Raw genomic sequence first — 21,621 nt, forward strand, 5'->3', positions numbered from 1 at the left:
AATGTGCTAAGTTTGCAGAGGGATCACTAATTACTTTATAAAAGTGTTAAAGGATGTCATTTTTATTCACAGAAATGAAAACTATATACATATTTGGTAAAAGTCATCATTCTACGATTTTTTATGTATGTTCATATAAAAGTCAAAATAACTTTAGTATAAAAATCATAATTTGTTAAAGCTTTTTTTAGAAAATACATTAAAGAACATTATATATAATGAATCTGAGATAGCAAATGAAATCACTCAAAATAACCACTTTGCATACTACAGTGATTTTCTTGTTCTTTTCTGTATAATTTTTATAAAGTTAAAGTTGTATGGTAGGTATGCATCTGTGTACAAAGACACAATATTTGTTTTTTAAAATCTAACATGAATACAACAGTTTTCGCATGCTTTCAAATAATCACCACTAATATTAACTATAAGCAGTTAATAATAGTTCTTTCCCTACTAATAGACATTTTAGTGATTTCCAATTTGTCACAAATACAAGTGCTTTGAAGTGCTTCATGATTGTTTGAACCTATATTTTTTAACCACTTATGTATATTGTCAGAAAATAAGAATAATGTGGCCTGGTATAAAAAAAAAAAATCCATAGGTAAATGATCCTTTTGGCCTCACTGCAGCATGTAGGATCTTAGTTCCCTGACCACAAATTTAACCTGCACCCTCTGCAGTGGAACTGCAGAGTTTTTAATCACTTCAGGGAAGTCCCACAGGTAAATGATTCTTAATGGAGCACTTTTAAAGAGTTATATCTGAGCTTTCCATATATTGGTTATATTGGTTTGTACTCATTAGAATTTCAAAGGATACATATGTAGGCTAACAAGCACAGAGAAACAATTAGGAAGCTATTCATATCATGCCACTTGTTTACAAAAAAGCATTATACTTAATTTAAAGCAATGAAAATGAACAACTAATAACACACTTTAAGTATTTAAAAGCAATTACTTGTTGCTGCAGCCCTTGAAATTTTTCTAATTCTTTCTTTAATTCTTCTGAGTACCATTTTTCTTCCTAAGGAAAGAAAAGGTTTTAATCAGAAAATTTTAAAAGGTTTTATTTATCTGATACACTGAAAATAAACAAGTATAATCATTTTTATTTTACCTTAAGTGAAGCCTGTAGGTCTTGGACCTCTTGTCTGAGTAGTGTTATATCATCTCTAAACATAAATTGGAAAAAAGGAATTAATGGTTAATTTGCTTTAACAATCATGGCTAGTGAATATACATTAATATTCTAGTTTTCCCAATTCTTAAAAAAATTCTATAGATTTTATATATAGTGGCATATATACAGTCCTTGGGAAAATAATTTTATTCCTAAATATACTGTCTATCAATGGAAGAACACTTATCATGGAAACAATAAAGCTGACTGTCAAGTACTGAGACAAAAGCAAAAAGCCTCCCATTAATTTACCAGCAATAAGCATCAACAGCTTCCTACTGCAGTTAGTATAAAATCTAAAGTCATTAACAAGGACTATAAAAATCTGCACAGTCTAATCCCTACCTTACCACGCTCACCCTTATTCACTTAGCTGTAGCAATGCTGGCTCCTTGCTGTTTCCTGAGTCTGAAATGCTCTTTCCTGTCAAAACCTCACCTTCTGTTCCCCTCATCTAATAGTGTGACAAACAATGGTTAAGCAGACAACTCGAAGCCCTTATGCAGAAGACATTCCATGAGAAAACACATTTGCAATTACTCTTCTAGATATGAAGAACATATCTTATCCTCTTGGATTATAAACAGCAGAAAAAGGGACTCTCCTTGCTCCATGCCACTCCAATGACTGCCATGGTAGAAGACTGAAATGAGCTGATTGGGAATACTCATGTGCACTGATTCTAGTACAAAAGGAAAAGAACAGATCAGTTCTAACGATGCAGAAGACCAAGTCCACACCAGCACAAGCATATCAGAAAGTAAAACATAATGGGACATACTGGTAGGAAAATTATTCTCTAGGATGGGAGTGAAGATAGAGTAAAGAAACAAAGTCAGCTTCATCTGTGAAACATGGTTAACAGTAGAAAAGGAACCTCTACCTTTCAAAACCATTCATACATAAAGAACTCATTATTCAACAGAACTTGTCTACGCCAGACTCTCAAGTCATTGAGTTTAATGGGGGAAGAAAACACATAAAGAGTAACAGGCCATTAGTTCTACAATAGAAACGAAAACAGAAGCATAAAGATAGTGATCACGTCTACCTAGAAGCACTTCATGATGGAGATAAACTTTAAGGTGTCTTCTTTAATCTCTGAATACAAAAGTAAAACTAGATAATATATTCCTGCTTTTTTCTTGTCTCTTAAAATTTGCCTTTTATGACACTTCCATTAGTTTTCATTTCTCTGCTGCGTGTCTGTGTGTCCCCATCCTTCCCTCTCTCCCCCCACGTGGTCCTATGAACTCATCCAATGCGGAGAAACCACAGGCTAACTGGAGAAACCTTGGTCTTAACATGTGTATGAAAATGTGTGTATAGGTTTTAAGTTTTCCCTACTCTTTATTAATATTCCAACTCCATGTATAAAACAAAACAATGAAGAGACAGATTAATAACAATATGTAGCAATGGCTCATATTAAATTGAACGAAACTGCAAGGAAGATCATTTTAATTCAACTTCTAATTGGATGCCGTTACTCCAATTAATCTTTCAAAAAGTGCCACTTAATAAATTTTTGAAAGTAACTTGTCTAGCAAAAAAAAATCTTCTGAAACATTTAACAGATTGAACAGTCTAGGATATTAACAAAAGAAAATTAGGAAGCATCTATCAAAATTTTAAAGGGAAACTTTATCCAGAAATCCCATTTCTGGAAATATATCTTCCAGATATATTTAAACACATGCAAACAATATGTCCACAAAGACATATACCACCACAACATTTATATGTACAAAATACTGGAAATAGCCTGAATGCTTGTCAACCGGAGAATAGTAAAATTCCATGTGGTCATTAAAAAGACTAAGATAACTATCTTCAATGATAAGAAACAATCCATAGATACAGATAGAAACAAAAGGTATAGGACAATGTAGAACTGTCTTCAATGATAAGAAACAATCCATAGATACAGATAGAAACAAAAGGTATAGGACAATGTAGAACTGCTCTTTTATGTAATTATATACATTTATACATTTCTTTATATGTACACAGATATAAGCATATTGTATATATGCAGAGACTATCTTTCTGTACTATCCTATACAAAAAAGATCTTAATGACCCAGATAACCATGATGGTGTGATCACTCACCTAGAGCCAGATACCCTGGAGTATGAAGTAAAGTGGGCCTTAGGAAGCATTACTATAAACAAAACTAGTGGAGGTGATGGAATTCCAGCTGAGCTATTTCAAATCCTAAAGGATGATCCTGTTAAAGCACTGTACTCAATATGCCAGCAAATCTGGAAAACTCAACAGTGGCCACAGGACTGGAAAAGGTCAGTTATCATCCCAATAGAAATGAAGGGCAATGCCAAAGATTGTTCAAACTATCAGACAATTGCACTCATTTCACATGCTAGCAAGGTAATGCTCAAAATTCTCCAAGCTAGGCTTCAAAAGCACGTGAACCAAGAACCTCCAGATGTACAAGCTAGATTCAGATAAGGCAGACGAACCAGAGTTTATATTGCCAACATTCATTGGATCACGAGAAAGCAAGAGAATTCCAGAAAAACATCTGCCTCATTGACGATGCTAAAGCCTTTGTGCAAGTCACAATAAACTGGAATATTCTTAAGGAGATGGGAATACCAGACCACTTTACCTGCCTGCTGAGAAACCTGTATGCAGGTCATGAAGCAACATTTAGAACCAGACATGGGAAAAGGGACTGGTTCAAAACTGGGAAAGAGTATGTCAAGGTTGTACACTGTCACCCTGCTTACTTGACTTATATGCAGAGTACATCATGTGAAATGCCAGGCAGGATGAATCACAAGCTGGAATCAAGACTGCCAGGAGAAACATCAACAACCTCAGATATGCAGATGATACCACCCTAAAGGCAGAAAGCGAAGAGAAACTAAAGAGCCCCTTAATGAGGGCAAAAGAGGAGAGTGAAAAGGATGGCTTAAAACTGAACATTCAAAAAACAAAGATTATGGTATCTGGTCCCATCACTTTATGACAAATAGATGGGGAAAAAGTGGAAACACTGACATTTTATTTTCGTGGGCTCCAAATCACTGTGGACAGTAACTGCAGCCACGAAATTCAAAGACACTTGCTCCTTGGAAGCAAAACTATGACAAACCTAGACAGCATATTTAAAAAGCAGAGACATCACTTTGCCAACAAAGGTCCATGTAGATAAAGCTATGGTTTTTCCAGTAATCACGTACAGATATGAGAGTTGGACCATAAAGAGGGCTGAGAGCTGAATAATTGATGCTTTCTAATCGTAGTGCTGGAGATGACTCTTGAGAGTCCCTTGGACTGCAAGGAGATCCAACCAGTCAATTCTAAAGAAATCAAACCTGAATATTCATTAGCAGGACTGATGCTGAAGCTCCAACACTTTGGCCACCTGATGCAAAGAGCCAACTCACTGGAAAAGACCCTGATGCTAGGAAAGATTGGGGGCAGGAGGACTGAAGGCAGAGGATGAGATAGTTAGATAGCATCACCAACTCAACAGATATGAGAATCCGGGAGATAGTGAAGGATAGGGATGGGGGAGCCTGGTGGGCTGTCGTCTATGGGGTCGCACAGAGTCAGACATGACTGATGCGACTTAGCAGCAGCAGGAAAGCCTAGAGTGCTGCAGTCCATGTACTAGCAAAGTCAGGACACAACTTAGCAACAAATCAGCAACAGAATAGCAACAGAAAACAATCAAGCTTTCTTCCTTAGTGGGAATTTAAGACATAAGTTCTCACCAATAGAAGAAAAGCAAAGTTAACTGTTGAATCCTATTCTAAGTAATTATATTTTAGTTTAATTGTTAAAATGGTCAGGTAAAATTGCTAAGAGGCAGAATGTGTTTTGTTTGCTGTTATGTTGGTGAATACAAAAGACAAATTTTTAAAGAAAGCATATCATTCTTTAATAAGCAGAATATGCTAAATATACTCTAACCTTTTAAAAAATCACAATCTTTATTAAAAATATAACCTCTGAAACATGCTACAGACGTTGGTATAGCTGTTTATTGATCAAGGACTGAATAGATTATAACAATAAAAGATCAAAACTATGCTAAATGAAGGCAGATTTAAATCAAAAAATATAAAAACAGGACTCTTCAAGAACTAAGTATTCATGATTAAAGAGTGATATCACGTGCATTCATTTGTTACATTACACTTCAAAGCGATTATACTGTACCGCTTCAGAGCCAAAGCTTCTCCTCCGTGACTTGAGTCATTACCAGCATCATGGACTGCCTCATAGTGTTTGAAAAGTTCATCAGCAGATCCAAGAGATTTCATACACTGTGGACATATGAAACCCTACACAAAGAGGTAGAAAAAAGTTTCAAAATAGTATTTTGTATTGCAAAATAACCATTCCTATGTTATGAAATATAGTCAAATGTAACATTCATAGCAATAATGCCATTAAGTAAATTGTAATTTTCAGTGCAAAGCCTAAATTCTGGTATTGTGCAAAGACACATCACTGCCTATCCTGGCTGCAGCTTACAAAATATTTTTTAAGACCCTTATAACCATCTTTTAGGTTGAATAAATTAATGGCTATAGTACAGAATTCTAATCTGAGAAGTTAGTTCTAATCTAGAAGTCTAGCTGAGAAGACATGCCATCAGATCTTCCATCTCTCAAAATATCCCCCAGAGTAAAACAATATCTGCTACAATCTACTGCACAGGAATGATAACCAAAAAACTAAGAACAATGAAGCATTCTGATCATTGAGAAAAAAAGGTAATATAAATTACCTGTAATTACCACAGAGTATGTGCAATGGTTGAGAAGTATTCTAATCAGTAAATCCCTTCCTAAGATTAACACTATAAAAGCTTAAAGTTAATAAACAGTCCTATAAAATCTTAAAAACTTATTATATGGTATGGCATATAAGGTCCTGCATTTGTAGTCCCCCAATGACCCATCCAGTATAATCTCAGGACACTTTGACTCTCTACAACATGCTTCAGCTATACTAAAGTACCTGTGTTTCCCTGAACACACATGGTGTCTCACACTCTTACACCTGCATATATTGCCTTTTTCCTCCAGCATTACCATCAGACTTCCCACGTGACTGGCTCAGCGATAAAGAACCTGAATGCTAATGCAGGAGATGTGGCTTTGACCCCTGTGTCAGGAAGATCCCTCTGGAGAAGGAAATGGCAACTCATTCCAGAACTCTTGCCTGGGAAATCCCATGGACAGAGGAGCCTGGCGGGCTACAAGCCATGGGGTTGCAAAACAGTGGGACACGACTCAAGAGACTAAACAACAACAGCAAATAACACAATACAGCAACGCTAATCCATGCTTCCCTAGTGACTAGTATAGTACTTTGAACATAACCATATACTTTCTACTCCGTGTATCTATTTAATGAAATACAAATGAACCTGGCAGGGCATAACTTGGCAGGAAAAAAACCAAACAGAAAAGCTTAACAGCTTGCAGATCATAAGCCCTTCCAAGGGATACACTGAGCTAAGTAATAAATATTCCAGATACACAGAAATGAAACATAAACGTATTACTTCTGCTCCTTTGTGGGTGCTGTACAAATAACATACCCTCACATCACTTATTCACATTATATGGCAGATTTAAGGCTCAACAAGGCTGACATTATCAGACAACGGTATGACAGAAGTATATATAAAGAACTACAGGAATACAAGAGAAGTATCCAAATCTGCCTATTGAGCAGTTAATACTGCCCCCAAAATCCACAGACACACACACATATGTGTGTATGTGTATATGTTGACATATGTCTATATGAGTCACTAGAAATAGATCTAAATAGGAATTTACTTGTCAGAAAATAAAGGCACTCTAAGCAAATAGAGAAGCATGAACAAAGGTATAGAAGAGGTATAAAACATAATTATGCTGTATTCGGAAAACAAAGGTATGTTCTGCTCACAGAACCAGAGTGAAGGGCAGGGGCACTGTTCCAGGGGATTGAAAGCATTATCTCCTGTGGAACACCTAAAACAAGCAAAGCCTGGGTACTGAGGATGTGCCTTTAAACATCAGAATAACGCCGTTAGCATCCAGAGATATGTGATGCTCGGCACTGTCTTCTGAATGAATGAATGGCCTCAGCTAGTGTGTTAATCTAGCTGGTGTTACACTCCTGTTTGAAAGCCATCTGTTATCTACCACCATGTTTAGTAATGGTTCTATATTAAGCTTTCTTGGGCATTCTTATAACTTCTGCCCAGTAACTAAAGTACCACACTTAGTTAACATGCTTTTAATGCCACAGCACATAAACCCCTGTAATATTTAGCCTGGCATTTCTCTTTTGTGTCTCAGCTTTCGCTAGTAACTAAAAGGCAAATTATACTGTTCTTCAGGGAATCCACGCCCCAATTATATTATTTAATCTTCACAGTTTTGGCTTTCTGACTATTGTCTTTACTTCCAGGTTTTGTCTCTAGATACTTAAAGATGCCAAAAAGCTAATGATCACATGAAGGTATGTCATACCTTCTTAACACTTCTAAATATTACCAGGTTAATACTCTAGAAAGAACCGATTCATCCCTAAAGAGAAATTTTAGAAATTCAGTAATACTTATTTAGCTGTAGAAATATTCCATCTAAGTGAGTTTTCCATGTGATTAGACATGGCATGTTTAAATAAATCTTCAATTTTAGGACATTTCTGATAAAAATAATTCTAAAATACATATGTGTACTTCCTCACCTTCTTAATCTGATGATATTAAACCTTTGCTGAATGTTCCAGAGCATAAATACTAATCACTGAATGGGTGCCTTCCACTGTATTAATTTTGGCAAGTCTCTAATTCCTGTACCCATATTTTATAGTCTTTCTTACACCCTCTCATCTTTCAACAATTATTTTTAAAACTTATTCACATAGTATTTCTAGCAATCCTAGCCTGACATGGATGGGAAGGCTAGATTAAGGGGGAAAAGTTTATTAAAACCACATCACTCACTTAAAATAAAGTACATAAAATAAACTCAGAATGAGTATCTGAAAGATGTCCTATGAATAAAGTGCATGATCTTTAGTTCATGGACTTTGTGATACTAATTCTGGATATTAAGAAACTCCTCTATTTATTTTTTCTAAATTTCATGGGAATTGAGGTTGCTAGATAACTTAGAAACAGTAAAACAGCAACAATAAAACACTAAAATAGCCAGCTGTATTTATTTCCCTTAATCATTCCAAACATCTCGCCAACTCTCTCCCTGTCTCTCTCGCTCACACACACACACAGCTGATTTAAGATTAAAAGCATTAAATTCCTTACTCTTAGTTTTCAGTTCTCTCTAATCCTTTCTCAAATCTACTGTAGCAAAGAACTTAGCTTAACTTGATATTTATGATACCCTATTGTATCAAGTATTCTTTCAGTTAAAAGGAAAGTTCTTACTTAAGTGACAATAGGTAAAACAGTCACTTTTGATTCTGGCTAACCCATAAAGAAAAATTAACCTGTATGCTCCGGAAGGAAGACAACTGGTAACACACTAAGCAGAGTTCCATGAATCCTTCATGCCTCTCTGGTCACATTGCTTCTGCAGTTTAACTGGTATCTGCCTATATGTACTCATTTTCCTACCACACTAGAGAGTGTCTGGTTTAGTTGCTCCCCCCTCAAGTTTTTCTGCGGTTCCCCTTGAGTTGAATCATACATTACACTCTTTTTGCAAATATCTATAATAAAAACTCCCTGGCACAGAGATCATATCTTCTTTACCTTTTATTTCCTTTACCTACCAAAATATCTGGCACATTAGAGGTACCCCATTAATATGTTAAGTAAGTGAAGGTTTGGTGAGATCATTTTCTTATACATCACTACCTCATAGCAAAAAGTCTGACTTTTTATCTTTCATGATAAATAAAGTTTCCTTCTTTTATAAGATTTGTAAAAGAAATTTTTTAAAAGCTATGTTTCTTTGTTTTTAGAATACTGTCATGCTTTTCAAAGGAAGTATATCAAGATCATCTGAAAAAGTTTTTCCAGCCTAAAAATGGGCAACACTTTCCATCACTGGTTCCCACTCCCAGCCTTCGATTCACACCAGCCTCACACACTACAGGGAAACATTTGAGTGAGCCACTATTAATGACAAGTGTGTACCATTCTGTAACTTCCAACAGGTCTGGGGAAAAGACTGAAACAGAGGTAGATCCAGATTCTGGATCTGCTGTATATAATGCTGTGTATTTTCCCAAGTAAAAACAGTAACAGTTCACATGCAAGGTTCTCTTTTACTTTAAGAGTAAAGCATCTTAATTGAAAGCATTTTAATACATTCATTAATAAAACATTATACAATAAAGATATAACTTACAAATGTTGAAATAAAAAACATTCACTTTATATTTCAAATTTCATGGCAAAATTTATGCAACAATAAGCTTAAACTTTTATGTATTTTACGGATTCACAGAAAGACAGCTGCAAACAGTCAGAACAGCCAAGCCAACTTCCCAAGAGCATCTTTTCCTTACTGAACCTTCTTAGAGCATGCATAATGAAAGCAATCCATATTCCCATGTAGCACAAAAAGTAAGCAACACCGAGGCAAGGAAAAACAAAGCTGTTTTGAGCAACCCATAACCAAGCTGCTGAAACAAAATATTCAGGACCCACAGTAACACTGGAGTCATTAAGAAGTTCCTGTCCTCTTGTCTCATTTTCAGCGTGCACTTTCTGGTAATGCTCCGACAAATCAATAGCAGTTATACATCTTTTCATACATAACGGACAGATGAAACCCTGTGAAATAACAACTTTTAGGAGGATATACACAAAGTTATTTATGAAACAAAACAGAGACAATGAAAATAGACATCCCAGGAAAATAATTAGTATATCTCTTTTTAGTACATGGAAGGGAAATTTTCAAGTAGTAACTGTACAAAGGGTGAAAGACTGCTATCCAAAGTAGGACTCTGAAATTAGTTTCCATCCTTAATGCTGTAAATTCCCACTGGTCAATTTTATTGTTTTAAACAGTTGCTTTTGTTGGAATCTTATTATTCATTTTGTTTATGATACTTTGTCCTTATTTATGTGAGAGCTAGTACTGACAAGCTAGCTGTTATTTTGGATCAAGAAATGATTGGCAGTTTTAACAAATATTTTTATGTAAGATAATGTTCTCAACAAAAAGTTCTTATAATGAAAGCAATTTTCAGTCTTCACCATATTCCACAAGCTAAAGATCCCATTCTTGCCCACACCCACAATTCCTAGCAGGTGACCCCCCTTCTAATTTTATGAGCTAAGTAAAATCATTTTACAACAATCTCCCAAACTCCCTATACCTAACAATATCTGTATTTTAAAATATGGGCTGTTACACTGATCTATGGTTTGTGGTTTTGTCTATAGTTTGAGGAACAGTAAAAGGATAAGAGAATAAAGAAGTTGAGAGTGTCAAGGAGAAAGTAAATTAAATGACAGTGGTGAAGGACAATAGGCTACAAAAGTTATGTCATGAATTTTGGTGTCAAAAATAGATATGGGTTTGAGTCTCAACCAATACTGACTACGTGACTTTTAAAAAATCACTTTACTTTGCTAAACGTCAGTTTCCTCACCTATAAAATGGAGCTAGTATTAGCACCTATTCATCTAGAGTGTATTCTACAGTGTATTCCTTGCCTGAGACATTGTAAGTGCTCAACAAATATTAACTGTCATTAGATGTATGGTTAGAGACTAAATGAAATGAAGACAAGAAAGGATAATAGACTATAAGAAAAATAGAAATTAAAAATCTAAAATAATCAACAAGACCAAAGAAGTTAAGAAGTATGACTATGAGAAAGTTTTTGATATGACAGGCAGTTGATGTAAGGTATGCAGAGATAGGATTTTAACATGCCAGATAAAACTGTTCTGTCTGATAAGAAAATGGGAGGTACTGCCATGGCCTTGAGGAACCAGAGAAGTAATAAAGATCACTGGCATTGATAACATTAAGAACTGGGAGGCTAAGGCTTCCTTGGGTCCTTAATGTCACTCAGGATCATAGCAAGGAAGAAAGACTACAAACAAGATTCCAAAGTGAGACACAAGACAGGTCAGCAGTTAAGAACTAGTTCTGGGCTTGAATCCTTGAATCCTAAGCTACTACACATAGCAGTTTATATGACCTTCAATTTCCTCATCCATTAAATGAGATAAATATAACACCTACTTCATATGGGGTATCTCAGGAGAATTAATGAGGTAATACATGCTTCCCCGGTGGCTCAGCTGGTAAAGAATCCGCCTGTAATGTGGGAGACCTGGGTTCGATCCCTGGGTTGGGAAGATCCCCTGGAGAAGGGAAAGGCTACCCACTCCAGTATCCTGGCCTGAAGAACTTCATGGACTGTATAGTCCATGCGGTCGCAAGGAGTCAGACACAACGGAGCGACTTTCACAGCTCACAATACATGCTAAGTCCTTATCACAGCATCTGATACAAAGAAAACATTCAATGAATGTTAGCTATCATTTAATATCATTGTTCCTTTTGTTGACAATCCTTAAAGGAGATCAGCCAGGGGATGAAAATAAGTAACATGAATTCACTTTTTCTTCTTTTTACTGATGAAAGGGATGTCTTCCTGGAAACCACAGTCCCAGGTACTAAAACTACAGAACAATCATTTTTTTTAAAGAACAATGCGGGTCTATTTAACCATGATATCTTTATGCTGCCTGCCACTTTACTTATTTCTTCACTGTAAGTTTCTACATATCATTCAACCATTCATTCAAAAAGTATTTACTGGGTGTGGTTACTACATCATTATGCTATGGTAGTGAGAACACAATGGTAAAATAAAGCAAAGACCTCATCCTTAATAAGATTATATACTTCTTGAAAAAGTTGCAAAAGAAAATACACTTCATACCTCACTAATCAGAAAATCCTATTAGAACTATTGGATTGGCTAAAAAGCTCATTCAGGTCTTATGGAAAACCTGAATGAACTTTTTGGCCAACACAATTCCTTCAAAATATATCGAGGACCTGAGGATCTCTCTCCATTGTTACTGCCCTGATCCAAGCCACCCTCAAAGTGTATATGGATCACTGCAGAAGCCTTCCAACAGTCTCTGCTTCTATCCTTACCCCTATGAAAATGTAGATAACTTTTGTCATTTCCCTGCTCCAAACCTTCCAATGACTTCTATCTCAGCAAGAGTAAAACACTAAAGTCTGTACAAAGGCCTCTAAGGCCTTACATGAAGTGGGCCTCATTACCTCACTAACCCAACCTCCCTCCACTCACTGTGCTGGAGCCACTAGTCTCTTGGCTGTTTTTCAACATAGCATGCCCTCACCTCAAAGACTTGTTCCACCTGCCTGCAACATGCTTGCTCCAGAAAGCCACATGATTCATTTCCTCACTTCATCCAGTTCTTTCTGAGCCATTCCCTTCTCAGAAATGTCTTCCCTGACAATTCTATTTGAAATTGCATCCACCCAAAACACTTTCTATTCCCTTTTCTTTGCTTTAATTTTCTCAGTAATACCAACTGTCTCCCTCTGTATGTTTTAGGTTTTGCCTGTTTCCACCCAATGCGATCTAAATTCCATCAGGATAAAGGTTTTTTCACTCACGCCATACTCCAGCATCAAGAACAGCATCTGGCTTCAATAAATATTTGATAAATGAATCTCACAATAACAGTCATTACCAAAAGGATGGGTAGAGGACTTCCCTGGTGGCTCAGACGGTAAAGCGTCTGTCTACAATGCAGCAGACCCAGGTTCGAGCCCTGGGTTGGGAAGATCCCCTAGAGAAGGAAAAGGCAATCCACTCCAGAACTATTGCCTGGAAAACCTCATGGACAGAGGAGCCTGGTAGGGCTACAGTCCACAGGGTCGCAAAGAGTCGGACACGACTGAGCGACTTCATTTTCACTTAACCAAAAGGATAGGCAATATTTTTCCACAAAAGTACATGGAAGAAACATCTGTCTCACATCAGAGTCAAGGAAAGTTGACAGGAAAAAGCAATTATCTGCAATGAGACTTGAAGGATAATCAGATGTTAACCAAGAAAAAGCAAGACTAGGTAAGGCATAGAGATTAGCACACACAAAAGTTCAAAGATAAGAAATAACTTGGCACACCTTAAAATCAGTTCATTATGGCTGGATCAGAGAAAATAACATAACCACACACATAAGGTCAACAGATTTCTCACAAAAGTGAAAATTCAATTCAAGTGGAAAAAGTAACATTTTCAGCAAATGGTTACTACAAGGATATAGAAAAATGTGGTTTCCATATCCACATGGAAGAAATGAACCTCAAGCACAATTTCGGACCATATACAATACTTTAAAATAAGTCAAAGATTGAAATGTACAAGCTAAAGGATTTTTTAATCTTTCAGTCTTTTTTAAAATGAAGTGTAATTGATATACAATATTGTAAGCTATAGGTTACAACATAGTGATTCACTATTTTTAAAAGTTATAGCCCATGTATAGTTATTATAAAATATTGACTATATTCTGTCTTGTACAATATCTCCAAGTAGCTTGATTTCTTTTTAACAAGAAGCAAGCATAGGATAGTTTTACAACCTTGAAGTAGGCCAAAAATTCTGTAGTACCCAAAAGCAAAAACCATAAAAGAAAAGTCTGACAAAACTATTTCTCTTTGACAGACACCATTAACAAAATGAAAAACAAGCCACAGACTGAGAAAAAATATACAGAGCACATATTTCTGATTGTGGTATAAGGCCTAAAATTAAGGCCCAATACACACTGCTTTCACAACTAGTCAAACTGGAAGGGCTTCAAATGGCCTAACTGCAAGTTCCCCTCACCACTCTGTTCCCACAGATAAGAGATGGGGAAACAGTGGAAACAGTGTCAGACTTTGTTTTTCTGGGCTCCAAAATCACTGCAGATGGTGACTGCAGCCATGAAATTAAAAGACGCTTACTCCTTGGAAGGAAAGTTATGAACAACCTAGATAGCGTATTCAAAAGCAGAGACATTACTTTGCCAACAAAGGTCCGTCCAGTCAAGGCTATGGTTTTTCCTGTGGTCAGGTATGGATGTGAGAGTTGGACTGTGAAGAAGGCTGAGCGCTGAAGAATTGATGCTTTTGAACTGTGGTGTTGGAGAAGACTCTTGAGAGTCCCTTGGACTGCAAGGAGATCCAACCAGTCCATTCTGAAGGAGATCAGCCCTGGGATTTCTTTGGAAGGAATGATGCTAAAGCTGAAACTCCAGTACTTTGGCCACCTCACACGAAGAGTTGACTCATTGGAAAAGACTCTGATGCTGGGAGCAATTGGGGTCAAGAGGAGAAGGGGACGACAGAGGATGAGATGGCTGGATGGCATCACTGACTCGATGGACGTGAGTCTGAGTGAACTCTGGGAGTTGGTGATGGACAGGGAGGCCTGGCGTGCTGCGATTCATGGGGTCACAAAGAGTCGGACATGACTGAGCAACTGATCTGATCTGATCCAAACAGCTTCTCCTCTTCACAAGGCCCTGCTAGCCCCTGGAATTACTCAAATAAGCCAATCACATCTCCTGTAGGAATTGGATGGGGCGGAGAGGCCTTACCTCCCTGACACCATACCATACACCTGACACCATAATGCCTACCTGTCACAGCCCCTGATTATTGATTTTGTTCCCAAGTGCAGTTCTCATGTGGCCCTGCATGGCACGCAGTGTCCTCTTCCCCTGGGCTGTGAGTATATGTAACAAACTACGTTGATCTCATTTGTCTAATTATGTACTGAGCCAACCCCATAAGCCTAGAACAGGAATCCTTCCCTCACCAACGGAATGAGTAGGAGGCAACCAAAACATTGATAAAAGGATAAAGAACTCTTACAAGTCATTAAAATATAAAGATAAATATTCCAATTCTCAAAATGGTTGGATTTTCAGTTCCAGACAAAATGAAACAGCTACATTTCTCTATTCTTCCTGTAAGTACAGCTGAAATCTCTAGGCATTATATAAAACACAAGAAAAATAAAAAGCTGAAAGCTAAAGAGAAGAAGGCAGACCAGTTAAGGTCTCAGGAGCCAAGGATTGAGACAGTGGTGAGTACTGTGAGTTTTCTTTTCACTTCATATATTCTGGGCTGTGTGCTGGCAAAGCCAGCAACCTGAAAACTTTAGTGGACACTTACTAAAAAAGCCCTAAGAAAAGTCTTCTCTAGCCACTTGAGCAGGAAACTGAAAATCTGATGTGTTATATGCTGGTCATTACCAAGTGCCTTCAGTGGGTACTAAGGATGGACGTCAGATTAGAAAGAGATAAAGAGTAAACAAAGAATATGCTTCGGCAATGGGATATACTAAATAGTCTAAACAACTGTCCTGATGAGAACAAATGATATATCACATTATGTATTATCCATAATGTATACGTTATACACTGAATGTCTGTATACCCTCAAAATTCATATGTTGAAATCTTAACCTCCAATGTGATGGGGCCTTTGGGAGATAAGATTAAGTCATGAGGATGGAGTCCTAATGAATGGAATAGGTATCCTTAAAATAGAGACCCCAGAGAGCTCTCTTGCCCCTTCTGCCATGTGAGGATGGCCTTCTTTATCCAAGAAGCAAACCCCATCAGACTTAGAATCTGCCAGACCTTTGAACATCCCAGCCTCCAGAACTGTGAGAACTGTTTATTGTTTAAGCCTCTCAGTACTTTTGTTGTAATAGCCTGTATGTAGATACTATTTTATATATTATGATGTATAATAATATATAAAATGGAGAAGGCAATGGCACCCCACTCCAGTACTCTTGCCTAGAAAATCCCATGGACGGAGGAGTCTGGTAGGCTGCAGTCCATGGGGTCGCTAGAGTCGGACACGACTGAGCGACTTCACTTTCACTTTTCACTTTCATGCACTGGAGAAAGAAATGGCAACCCACTCCAATGTTCTTGTCTGGAGAATCCCAGGGACGGGAAGCCTGGTGGGCTGCCATCTATGGGCTGCACAGAGTCGGACACGACTGAAACGACTTAGCAATATATAAAATGATATGAGTACCAAACCAGGGCACTGTTTTATTTCTGACTATTTCTTTAAAATCCTGGAGACCATGGTATTTCAAATTCCATTTAGATGGTTGCTAAGGGCACAATGTTAAAACCTAGAATTTGTTCAAAGTGGGAAGCCAACCTCAGGGTAAAAGGGAAAGATTAAGAGAAAAAGAGAAATTGAGAGACACAGTGAGAGGTTTCAACTGAAATCTTAATCAGTTAACACCTAGCACTGGGCATATGGAAAAAACAACCTCTGAGAATTCATAATCGCTAATAGCTCTCAATTAGGTTAATAGCTGGAATTTATACTTGTTGGTAATATGAAAAATTTCAAGTACAGAACTTAATTTAACAGAGTCCCAGGTTAGAGCCACTTCTAGAACAGTATTTGTATGCTGATGGGAATAATTTATGTCACAGGTAAAAACCAAAGTTGCAGGAAAAGAGATAAGCTGAGAATGTGAGAGAGAATGGAATCCAAAGCACAAGAGAAAGGACTGAAATTAGACAGGAAGAGAGACCTGTCTTCCATACACTGAAGTAATAAAGAGAATAGAGACTAAAGCATAGCTTTAGTGACAAAATGAGAACATTCTTCTAATGATTTCTTTTCTCTCAATGGGATAGAAGGTGACTGAGAGAAGGAGGGAATAAGGTAAGACACACGAAAGGTTTGAGGACGAAGAAGAGAGTACAACTATCACAGTAGAAAAGGAGCCCTAATAAGAAAATGCAGGAGGATTAGCAGGCACTGCTCATCACCACTGCAGGCTTTTTTGGGTTTGGTCTGAACGAGGTCAACAAGTATTACTAAATTCATTTCCAGGGTTACAATTGAGCTTTTTGAGCTTGTCATAAACACAGTTTGAATGTTTTCCTTAAACTTGCTCTTTTATACAGTTCAACTGATCCCTTTCTTCTCACTCAGTCTTGTTAGATCTTATTATGGTTAATACGAAAGACAGACGGGCAAAAAGAGACAAAATAGAGAGATGGGTGGTAAAAGACGTACACAGAAACGTGCACACGACAGACTCGTCAACCAAGAGATGGGGAAGAGCGGGGAACAGGGAACTGGGCACAGCTGGGCCCAGAGAAAGGCAACTGACAAAAACTGTCACATCAGAAATGCGAGTGTGTTCGTCTCTCAGGGGCAGAGTTATGGATGGTTTTTATGTTCTTCTCTCACCTAATCTCCTTTTTCTATAATGAGTATATATTATTCATTAAAAATGATAGTAATAAACTTCTATGGCTGACTTCTCAAAAAATTTGAGTTATTTTTTTAGACTTACTTTCTCCATTAATTTTTAAGAAGCTATCAAACATTCTTACAAATTATAAATGAAGACAAATAATGTAAAAGTTTTATAGCTTATCTAATTTTTCAGTAGCTTAGTTGTTCATCACAGTACAAACACATAAGTACTTACTAATTAATTGGTAATTCTTTACAAACAGATTTTTAAATCTTCATTAAGTTCAAATGACTTTATTAAATAAAAGTTGTCAATATTATTTTTTAGTCTTAATATACACTTTTGCAGTCTCACAACTAAGCACTATTATCTACCTACAGTGTGGATCCAATTTGTAAGAAAGATTTATGAGATCTTTTGCTACAAAAGTTTAAATTACCAAATGTTACTCCAAACATTTGCTATTTTTCCTTAAATAATACTGAACCTTATTGACGAATGATTATTCTCATACCTCTGAAGAGCTTTCATTATTGACATCCACTGTGTTTATAGGAGCTGCTGATGAATCTAGATCTGAACCTTGAGAGCCAACTCTCCCAGGAGTCTGAAACACAAGCAGAAAAAAGCAAAGTAAATATCAACAATATATTCATAAACTATTTAATAACTAAATAGTAATCAGGGCTAGCCTTACACATAAAAGGAGATGTCCTCTCAACAACAAACAGCACTAAAGCTATCCTTTATTGAAGACTGAACCTAATCCTGGATCAATACCTCTATCTGCATTCTCTCAGGCTTAGTCTTTTTAAATTAATAAAAAGTTTACCTTTATAAACTTTTTATTTTGATTGTGCTTTATCATCTTCACCTCACTTTCACAGAGTATCTTATTTAATCATAATGACATCCCTGAGAGATACAGGGAAAATGTTTTATCTATAGATGAGAAAACAGATTCAAAGCAGCTAGGGACTTCTCAAGATTGTACTGTTAATAAAAATCAGAAAGAAATCGAACTAAAATGCTGTAATTCTAATTCCTCTTGCATTGCTCTCCACTATATCAACTGAACTACAATGATTTGAGAGGAGCTAAAAAGATCAACACAGGTCACATTATCTAGTCACCCACCTATCTACTACCCATGCCAACCATTACCAATCTGTCTCCAATATTTAATATTCCACCATCAAAGATACAGTTTGGAGGGTTAAAGGTCTTTTTTCCTCCTGCAACATTTTTATTCATTATACTTAGGTATGACCTTAAAGGAACTGGAAATCTACTAAAACATCAGGTAAAAGACAGATTCAGAGTACAAGAACTGACTCAATAATCCTTATCAAAAAACAGTGAGTGCAAACTATCATTATTCTCACCATATGCAAGAGAGAATAAAGGTGTGGAAATTAAGTTACTTGCTCCAAGGCACATGACAAGTAAGTGGGGGGAAAAAAAATCCCTCACAAGAGAGATGAGCCCTCAAAACACCTGGTTTTGAAAAACCATGTGAAGTATGTCCAGGAAAACTAAGAACTACAGGGAATAGAAAACCTACTCTTAAAGGACTTGCATACAGATTGACTTGACCTGAAAATCAGGGCAAAAAACCCCAGACTGAAAAGTGCATGGACCACACAGATTCAAAGGGAGGCAGGGTGGGAGGGGGGAGGGGGTAGGGGGGAAGGGGGGTGGGGTGGGGTGGGGGGGGGGCGGGGAGGGAAACACAGCTAACTGAATAGGTAAATAAAACAGCTAACAGAGAAAAAAGAAAAGTGTATGGACTATAGGTGAGGGGACTCACCTACTCATCTTGAAACATCTGCTGTAGAGAAAGGAACTAGCTGGAATGCTCCACAGGGTCTCTGAGTCACTGGAAGGAGCCATTTATGTGATCTCAGGCTGCCTTGCTATACTAACGCTGGCAGGCACCATACTGGAATCCTCCACCCAGCCTGTCAGCACCAGTGGGAGAACACTGCACCTCAGCTGGGTCTCATAGCCAGCCAAGCAACAGCCCCCTCCACCAGCATCCCCACTGAAACTGTGACCCCACCACCTGCATGCATAGGAGACACCCCTTAAGCCGTTGGCTCTGGTGGCCAGGCAGGATTATGCTTCTGAGACCCACAGGACATCTCCTAAATAAGACCACTCCTTCTAGACTAGGAGAGACCGCTGGTATACCTAATATACAGAAACAAACATAAAGAAATAGGCAACATGAGGAGATAAAGATAGTCCAATCTACAGAGTAAGACAGAAATTCAAAAAAAGAACAATATGGAGATAAGCAATCTACCTGACAAGAAGTTCAAAAAAATGGTCATAAAGACAACAGCCAAATACAGGTGAAGAAAAAATTAGCATTGTGAGAACTTCAACAAAGAGAAAACAGAAGTTACAACTGAAAAATATGCTAGAGGGGTTCAACAGCAAACTGGATTAAGCAGAAAAACAAATCAGCCAGCAGGAAGGTAAGACAACAGCACTCACCCAGACAGAGCAGAGAAATGAAGATAGTATTCTAAAAAGTGAAGATACCTTACAGGGCCTTCAGGGCAACATCAAGCAGAATACCATTTGCATTATAGGGGGTACAAGAAAGAAAAGAAAGAAAGGGACAGAAAACCTATTTAAAGAAATAGTTGCTAAAAACATCCTTAACAGGGGGAAGGAAACAGATATCCAGGTCCAGGAAGAATCCTCCAAATAAGATGAACCCAATAAGACACATACAAGACACACCATAATTAAAACTGTAAAAGGAATCAAGAGAGAATCCTAAAAGCAACAAGACAAAAACATTGTCAGGTACAAGGGAAACCCTATAATACTATAGCAGATTTTTCAGTAGAGTCTCTAAAGGCAGAAGGGAGTGGCATATCATATTCAAAGTGCTAAGAGAAAAAAAACTTCCAACCAAGAATTATCTACCTGAGGACATCCCTGGCAGTCCAGTGATTAAGACTCTGTGCTTCCAATGCAAGGGGCGATGTGTTCGATCCCTGGTCAGGGAACTAAGATCATACAAGCTGCCCAGCACAGCCAAAAAAAAGAATTCTCTACCCAGCAAAGTTTTCATGCAGAATTGAAGGAGATCAAGAAAACTCTTGATGAGCAAAAACTATATGTGTTCATCACCACTGAACTGATCTAACAAGAAATATTAATGGGACTTCTTTAAGGTGAAAAGAAATGGCACTAATTAATTTAAAAAAATGAAAGTAAAAAAAAACTCACTGCTAAAGGTAAATATGATAAAGGTAGAGGATCAATGACTTATAAAGCAAGCACAAAGGTTAAAAGACGAAAGTACTACAACAACTAAAATTACACTGATTGGTTAAAAGATGCATAAAAAGAAATAAAATGTGTCATCAAAAGTATAAAACATCAGGACAGAGTAAAAGACAAAGCTTTGGAATGATTTCTAATTTAAGTTGCCAGCAACTTAGAACAGGCTACTACTTACATAGAATGTCATAGGTGAACCTTACAGTAACCACTAGGAAAAAACTTACAGAAAATATACAAAAGAAAATTTAAAAAGAATCTAAACATGACACTAAAAAAAAGAAATTCACACCATAACACGAAAAGAGAGAAGAAAGGAAGAACAGTTAGGAACTATAAAAACAGCCAGAGAACAACTAACAAAATGGCAATAAGCACATGATTATCAGTAATTACCTTAAATGTAAGTGGACTAAATTCAGTACAGTCTTACGTCAAGAAATAAGAAATCCCCAATACACAATCTAGCCTTACACCTAAAGAAACTAGAAAGGAACAAAGCCCAAAATTGGTAGAAGGAAGGAAATAAAGGAGAGAAATAAAAGAGAGATTAAACATACACACACAAACATGTACACACACACAAACACATACACTATAAAAGATCAATGAAACTAATCTGGCTGGTTGAAAAGATTTAAAAAAAAAAAAAACTGCCAAACATTTAGCTAAACTCACCAGGGGAAAAAAGAAGACTCAATTAAGATCGGAGATGAAAGAAGAGATGTTACAACTAACACAGAGAAACACAAAGGATTTCTTATATGAATATACTCCAACAAACTGGACAACCTAAAACAAATGGATACATTCCTAAAAACACAGTCTTCAAGACTAAATCACGAAGAAATAGAAAATTTGAA

General features: G+C 37.0%; 1 protein-coding gene across 12 annotated transcripts in view; it reads right to left on the reverse strand.

Annotated features, from left to right (window-relative positions):
- EEA1 (early endosome antigen 1) overlaps nucleotides 1-21,621 on the reverse strand; it is a 218,637-nt gene that overhangs the window by 76,760 nt on the left and 120,256 nt on the right. For 8 of the 12 annotated variants that reach the window (XR_015163543.1, XM_086399022.1, XM_086399021.1 and 5 more), the window contains 4 exons: nucleotides 17,970-18,062; nucleotides 5,381-5,505; nucleotides 1,126-1,180; nucleotides 967-1,032 (listed from right to left, as the gene is read on the reverse strand). Coding sequence is in view for 10 of the 12 variants with exons in the window: in XM_086399016.1 (XP_086255142.1) it covers nucleotides 967-1,032; nucleotides 1,126-1,180; nucleotides 5,381-5,505; nucleotides 17,970-18,062 (339 nt within the window). In the remaining 2 variants the exon portion in view is untranslated. Of the gene's footprint in view, nucleotides 1-966; nucleotides 1,033-1,125; nucleotides 1,181-5,380; nucleotides 5,506-9,851; nucleotides 9,978-17,969; nucleotides 18,063-21,621 lie in introns of all 12 variants that reach the window. The other 4 variants (XR_015163542.1, XM_086399017.1, XM_086399019.1 and 1 more) reach the window with 1 other exon arrangement.

The sequence above is a fragment of the Bos grunniens genome, chromosome 5 (assembly GCF_055505025.1).
Source record: "Bos grunniens cultivar Pamir isolate PY7600 chromosome 5, Bosgru_T2T1.0, whole genome shotgun sequence".
Classification (NCBI taxonomy): Eukaryota; Metazoa; Chordata; class Mammalia; order Artiodactyla; family Bovidae; genus Bos; species Bos grunniens.